The following is a 7383-nucleotide window of genomic DNA, read 5'->3' on the forward strand; positions in this document are numbered from 1 at the left end:
GCGGGGAGCTGCCGAATGAAAAGCGTGCGAAAAAGGGCGCCGGGATTTTTGTCGTCGGAGAGGGACAGCATGTGGGAAAGCAGGTCTGATGGTGAAGCGTCACCAAGGCCGGGGAGGTCCAGGAGTTGGCAGTGGCGCTGGTAAGAGGACGTTTGAAATTTTTTAAGTAGCGCAGCCTTCAGATGCTCGTACTTGCCCTCCGTTGGTGGATTCTGCAGCGCTGCCCAAACCTTGGGGACTGTAGCGTAGGTGAGCGAGGCGACGAGGTAGTCGTACTTCGTGGCGTCGACTGTAATGCCTTTCAGCCGGAATCTGGACTCAGCTTGAACGAACCAGGCTTCGGCGAGGTTCTCCCAAAAGTCAGGTAATTTAACCGTGACTACGTTTGTATCCGCCATGCTAGCTTAGGATTCGTCCTGAGCGTCGGGGTCACCAGTGTTGAGATACCGCGGCAAACGTGGGAGTCGAGACAGAGCTATTGAAAACACAACTGCTTTATTCTGACCACATGGCAAACAGGAACTAGAAAAGCCCGCACATCCACTTAAATACTTCCCAGACAGGAAGTGCTCCCGGCAGCCTGTCCCTGCGGGAAACAAGTTGCTGGAGGAAAGGGCCCCCGGCTGGGGGCTTCTGCTTAGACTGTCTGTGCCGCCGTGAGCGGATTATGTCCAGTGGTGGCATGTCGCCACAGTTCTCTATATTTTTCAATGTTTACTTATGGTAACTTTTCATAGATGTTCACCTACCCTAACATTACCTACTTAGCCCATTTTATCTCCTGGAACTAAACACAGCACTTTCTATTCCCTTGGACTAACAATTTACCAATCTAGAAAGCAATGCTAGACACGATTCAGAAAACCTAATGAAGTGATCAAATTGTCGAGAAACATTCACAATAATAAACAAGAAAAGTGATTATTTAATGAAAGAAACTACTTCACTGCTTTGGTTTAGCTCTCCTGAAGGGCATTCTTCTGTCAGCAAACTTTGTAGTTCTACAACACAGACAAGATCTATTGAACCCAAAATTCCTGAGCCTTGAGGCGTATATGGGAGCGGGCAAGCCAGAAATTCAGGCAGGACCTAATTCCACCGGGTCTCTGCCCCTCTTTGCTGCCCTATTAAATTCCAGCAAAAGTAGAAGGCTTCTGTCCATCTCCTTCCCACCAGTGCAGATGTCACGAGCAGAATGACATCATCTGTCAAAAATCACACCAGTTCCACTTCGGTTCCCCCCAGTGCTAAGTATGGCTGGATGATGCTAGGACAAGATCTTGGCAGAAATGGGGCCTCCAACAGTATCAGGTCTGTTTCCGAATGAGAACCGATGGATTTCTATTGGGAAAGCAGCAATTTTCAATTAATTATTTTTTTTATTCTCTCGGGAAACTGAATGGCAAGCACTTCCCGGTGTGGCAGAGTGCCACTCTGAAATTCCAAACCTTGGGGCAGATGCCCCATTACACTGCAAATGGCAGGGTACCCACATCCCCTATGTAAATGGCCCTGGCTCCAAGATTTGGGAATGAGCCTGGGCGCAGTAGAACGGTGGCTGGAGGTCCAATCCTGTTGCAGTTCCGGCAATGATGTGGGACCTTGAGAATTTTGGCCCCATTGAATTAAATAGACTTTGTAAAGCGGAAGATACTGCTGAGAAAACTGGTTCATTGTTAACATTAATGAGCCAGTGTTGTTCACTTACACATTACCTCATCCTCTCTTGGTTGACCTTTGCATGGCAAATCCATATTGCGTCTCTTAGAGCAGTTGCCCCTCTTTGGCTTATTCTGCTCTTTAGGTCCAGTACCGTGGCACATCTCATCCAATTTACAGTTAGTCACGTCTGATCTTCTAACGGAGTCGTCTGAAGGTATATTTTCTGTGTATTTTGTCTGGCAGACGGAATGCAAGCAGAGTCTTTCAGTTTTAGAAAACTCCTCCTTTGGACTTGAATGAGACAATCTTCTATCAACAGGATGCGGTATTCTTTTGTTAGTGTCATTAATATTTGTTCCACTTTTCTTGTGCTTTCCTGCTGGAGTTACCTTCTGTAATTTGTCTGTCAGTTGCTGCTCTAGTGTTTTAGTTTTTGAGTTTTTAAATTTATTCTGATGATCCTGTCTTGGTGATTTTCCATCAAATATTGAGTAAAATGTTTGATGTTTAATAATTCTATCATCTGTTTTGAAAGAAGAGGAAAATAATTTCAAGTAAACCAACTTTGATCATGAAACTGTCAAAAATTATTTCTAGGCTAGCTGATTTAAATCTTTAAAGAGTGGCTTTTTAAATTCAAAATTCAAATATTTAGTTGAATACTTCAAATTGAACAATACTTCATCACCTTTCCAGTCCTGAAGTACCTGACTTTGATGTTTGATTCTCCTCTTTCTTGGAATCAAATTCAACATTCCATGTACAAAGAGGACATTACAATCCCTCTACAAAGGAAATCATCTGAAATTATTGTCGATAAAAAGGCTCTTCTAAACCACATTACAGAATTCTGGGAAAACTCAAAGGAATTCTGGTAAAGAGGTCAAGGTCTCACAGTAAAATTGAGAAAAAGTATTCTGAAAAACAAATTGGCAACAAATGTTGCTCATTACGAGCTACACAGTACTAAAGCTATCAATATTGTAAACCGTAACAGTCTAACTGGTGACTTTAGGAAAGGTTTAACTCACTTCACTCAGTGTGATACTGAAAAATGCAGAGCAGCAATCAACAAAGCCAATAGGATGTTGAACTTCATACTCCAAACAGTAGGAGATAGTCAAAATTCATAGTGCTCTGGTCAGACCGTGCCTTACATACAGTTCTGGTCACCAAGAAGAAAGAGACATTCAAGCGTTGGAAGCAGTGCAAAGAAGAGCCACGAGGTTGATCTCTAGTGTCAGGGATCTGGGAGGTGGTTTGCAGTGCTGTTCCCCAAGGGTCAGTTTTGGGGCCATTACACTTTGCAATTTTTATCAACAAAGTCTTGGCTGTAGGGAGCAGCATTATAAAGTTTGCGGGTGATACAAAACTTGGCAAAGTAGTAGATCATGATGAGGATAGTTATAGGCTTCAGGATGACATAGAAAGGATGGTGAAATGTGTAGTGTATGTACTTTGCAGAAGGAACTATATTCTGCAGCCCCTGTATACTGCAGTACCAGTAGTGACCACCCCTGTATATAAGCCTGTGTAGTAACTTTGCATAGTTAGTTCCAGTTTGTCTCCACTCAGTAAAGACCTGTTATAACCAACTCCTGCAGTCCGTGTCTCAATTACACATGGACATAATACTGGCGACGAGCAGATCCGAACTTACCTACAGTCTGCACCACCTCATGGGGATCCATCCCTGAAGCGAAGTTGTCAGAGGCTGAGGCCAGAAGAAAGAAAAAAATAAAAAATAAAAAAAATAAAACGATCAGAAGAAACGGGCGTCGGCCGTGGGGCAACCGCCTCTGATTCATCGGAGTGAAAGATTTGCAGGCGAGGCTGTCGAGAGCGGGGCTTGGTTATCCTGTCGATGGTGTTCCAGCTAATCGGGCTGGTGGCAGGTAGTACACTGATCCTTCCTGGGCTGCGGCGGGCTAGAGCTCGATCGGGTGGCTTTTCAACGGGGCCGAGCAGCGTTGTCGGGAAGAGGAGAGAGAGAGAGAGGGTGGAGCACACAGGGAGTGGCCGGTGCTACGAAGCCGGGCAGCGTACAGACCCGAGAAGAGGGAGGAAAGTGTCCCGCAGGGTTGCTCCGACGACGGGGAAATAAAAGAAATTAGAAGCGCAGAAAGCCGCGAGGAGCTGCCGTTGCCACGGGAACCGCGGAGAGCGGCGTTAGCAGCAGCGTGGGGGGAAGTGCGCGAAGACCATAGGGCGTCGCCATCAAGGCATAAAACGCCAGCAACAGTGCTAGCAGCAGCGGAGAAGACGGAAAGCGCGGGAGGCACCATTTTGTTAAATCGGGGAAGAAGGCAAAACGCGGGAGGCGCCATCTTAGATTTCCAAGATGCCGAAGACTGGCAATATCACTGCCTTCGATAATGCAATAGAAGACTGGACCACGTATGTGGAAAGAGTCGAAGTATATTGCGAGGCAAACGAAGTAGCTGATGAGAAAAAGGCATCGGTACTACTAAACTTAATGGGCGCAAGAACGTACGGCCTATTGCGGAACCTGATTACTCCAGCCAAACCGATGGCGAAGAGTTTTAACGAAATTGTTGATATCCTACAGGAACACCTAAATCCTACACCGCTGCTGATAGCAGAAAGATTTAAATTCCACAGGAAAAATCAGCATAAAGATGAGAGCAATGCTGATTACCTTACGGAACTATGCAAGCTATCAAAGCACTGCCAGTTCGGAGCAGGACTGGCAGATACCCTACGGGACAAATTTGTCTGTGGACTCCTGAGTGAAGGAACCCAGAAGAGGCTACTCTCAGAGAAAGAGCTGACGCTAGATAAGGCTTTCAGCGTGGCAGTATCGTACAAAGCAGCAGCAGGGGAGCTGCGGAAATACAGCAAAAGCCACAGGAATACGGCACCCATGAAATGACACGGGGATTTGAAAAATGTTATCGCTGCGGCAGAACAACCCATGACCAGAAGGACTGCTGGTCCAAGGACAAAATATGCAGGCAATGCAGAAAGATGGGACACATTGCACGAGTTTGCAGGTCTGGGAAGAAGACTAGCGACAACAAAAAGGCTACTAAGGAACAGTACAGGAAAGTACAAAAGATGACGGACAGTAGTTCCGAAGACCAGATGAGCGATACTGAATCCGGGAACAAGAGACTAAGCTGTCTCAAACTTCACAACGCAATCGCAAAAGAGGATCACCGAACCATTTGGGTCACCCTCACGATAGCAGGTTCCCAAGTCAAAATGGAATTGGATACAGGATCAGCCCTGACCGTCATGAATCAACGAGACTACGAGCGTCTATTCTCACACATACCCTTGAAAGAGACATCCATTGTCTTGAAGACGTATACGGGGCAAAAAGTATACCCCAGTGGAAAAATAAGGGTGCCTGTCGAATACAACGGCAAGGAAATACAGAAATTGTATCTGTACATACTGCAGGATGGTGGATCACCGTTATTGGGACGTGAATGGATCAGAAAGATAAGTTTAGACTGGCACTCCATTCAGGCACTGACGGTGGCTGGTAAAAAGGATGACGACGGCACACCTGGACGATTGTCAAAAATCTTAGCTAACGCCAAAGAGGTATTTCAACAAGAACTGGGAACTCTTAAAGGCGTAACCGCCTCCATAAAAATAGAAGAGAAAGCAATTCCCAAGTTTTTCAAAGCAAGACCGGTACCATATGCAATTCGCCCAGCCGTCGAGGCAGAGCTGGAGAATCTGGAGAATGCAGGCGTGTTATCTAAGGTAGACTGGAGCGAGTGGGCGACACCCATCGTTCCTGTCATGAAGAAAATGTTAAACAATAAGTCTGAGGAGCAAAGGAAGGTTCGCATCTGTGGGTTCTTCAAGGTGATGGTGAACCTAGTCCTTCACACAGTACAATATCCTCTCCCGAGGATAGAAGATATTTTCGCCTCACTATCTGGAGGGAAGCGTTTTACAAAAATTGACCTAGCACAAGCATATTTGCAGATGGAGGTTGAAGAATCCTCTAGGAAGTATCTCACGATAAACACTCACAAAGGTCTTTACCAGTATAATCGACTGGTATTCGGAGTAGCATCAGCTCCGGCGATATGGCAAAGAGCGATGGAACAAGTCCTGCAAGGGATTCCAGGGACTCAGTGTTACTTGGACGACATCCTAGTGACAGGTGAAAATGACAGTGAACACCTTGCCAACCTAGAGCAGGTGCTCACTAGACTAAGAGAACATGGGCTACGAGCCAACCGCCCCAAGTGCGAGTTTTTTAAGAAACAGATATCGTATTGTGGCCACGTGATTGATGAAGAGGGGTTACATAAGTCCCCTGACAAAATTGAAGCGGTAGTTAAGGCTCCAGCGCCTGAAAATGTGTCGCAACTGAGGTCATTCCTCGGATTGGTGAATTACTACCATAAGTTTTTGCCGAATTTGTCCACAATTCTGCACCCACTGAACGCCCTACTACAAACTGGAGTAGCATGGAAATGGAGCGATGAATGTAAGCGGGCCTTTCAGAAGAGTAAAGACCTAATCACTTCAAGAGAAGTATTGGCTCACTACAACCCATCACTACCGATAAGACTGACGTGTGATGCATCTCCCTACGGCATTGGAGCGGTACTGTCACATAAATTCCTTGATGGTTCAGAGAGGCCGATAGCTTTTGCGTCACGCTCGTTAACTTCAGCCGAGCGTAACTACGCCCAGATTGACAGAGAGGCCCTCAGCCTGGTGTGGGGGGTGAAGAAATTCAATCACTACCTGCACGGTCAGAAATTTACTCTACTAAGTGATCATCAACCTCTTGTCTCCATTATCAACCCTCAGAAGGGCATCCCGATAATGACAGCACAACGGCTACAGAGGTGGTTCCTTTTCCTAGGGGCACACCAATATGACATCGAGTACAAAGGAACTAAACAGCATGGGAATGCTGATGGATTGTCGCGCCTACCGTTGCCGACGGTAGAAGAAGCATCTGCAGTGGATCCAGTGGAGATATTCCACTCGACCATAGTCGAATGTCTACCTGTGACAAATGCAAACAGAGAAAAGGAAACACGAAATGACCCGACACTCTCCTGGGTCTATGATTTAACGGTGAAGGGATGGCCAGCACATGGCGAACCACTGTTGCCAGCATTCTCACCGAGAAGAGAACAGCTGTCAGTGTGCAGAGGAACCTTGATGTGTGGATCCAGAGTAGTAATTCCACCCAAATTGAAGGATAGAGTGCTCAATGAGCTTCATGAGGGTCATCTGGGAGGGGTAAAAACGAAGAACTTAGCCAGAGCGTTTGTGTGGTGGCCGGGAATCGATAGAGAAATCGAAGAGATGACCAAGAGCTGTACAGGATGCCAGAAGGTCCAAAACGCCCCACCACAAGCCCCTCTACATCCATGGGAGTGGCCCTCATCTCCATGGCAAAGGGTGCACATTGATTTTGCTGGTCCATTTATGGACTCGATGTTTTTAATTGCGGTGGATGCACATTCAAAGTGGCCAGAGGTAATAAAAATGTCCTCAACCACCACAGAAAAAACTACCACAGTCTTACGAACCATATTCGCCAGAAATGGGCTGCCTGAACAGATTTGCTCCGACAATGGACCACAGTTTGTGTCTGAAGGGTTCCGGAGGTTCTTAAAGAACAATGGTGTTAAGCATTACACATCCGCCCCATATCATCCAGCCACCAATGGATTGGCTGAGAGGTTCGTTCAAACATTCAAGAAGGCTATC

General features: G+C 46.3%; 1 protein-coding gene across 1 annotated transcript in view; it reads right to left on the reverse strand.

Annotated features, from left to right (window-relative positions):
• LOC147108459 (uncharacterized) overlaps window positions 1–2168 on the reverse strand; it is a 777120-nt gene extending 774952 nt beyond the window's left edge. The window contains exon 1 of the mRNA XM_086005101.1: window positions 1716–2168. Coding sequence (XP_085861227.1) covers window positions 1716–1823 — 108 coding nt within the window. The 5' untranslated portion in view covers window positions 1824–2168. The remainder of the gene's footprint in view (window positions 1–1715) is intronic.
• Between the last annotated feature and the right edge of the window lie 5215 nt (window positions 2169–7383).

This window comes from Somniosus microcephalus, chromosome 13 (assembly GCF_052327205.1).
Source record: "Somniosus microcephalus isolate GS21.2 chromosome 13, FLI_Smic_1.0, whole genome shotgun sequence".
Taxonomy (NCBI): domain Eukaryota; kingdom Metazoa; phylum Chordata; class Chondrichthyes; order Squaliformes; family Somniosidae; genus Somniosus; species Somniosus microcephalus.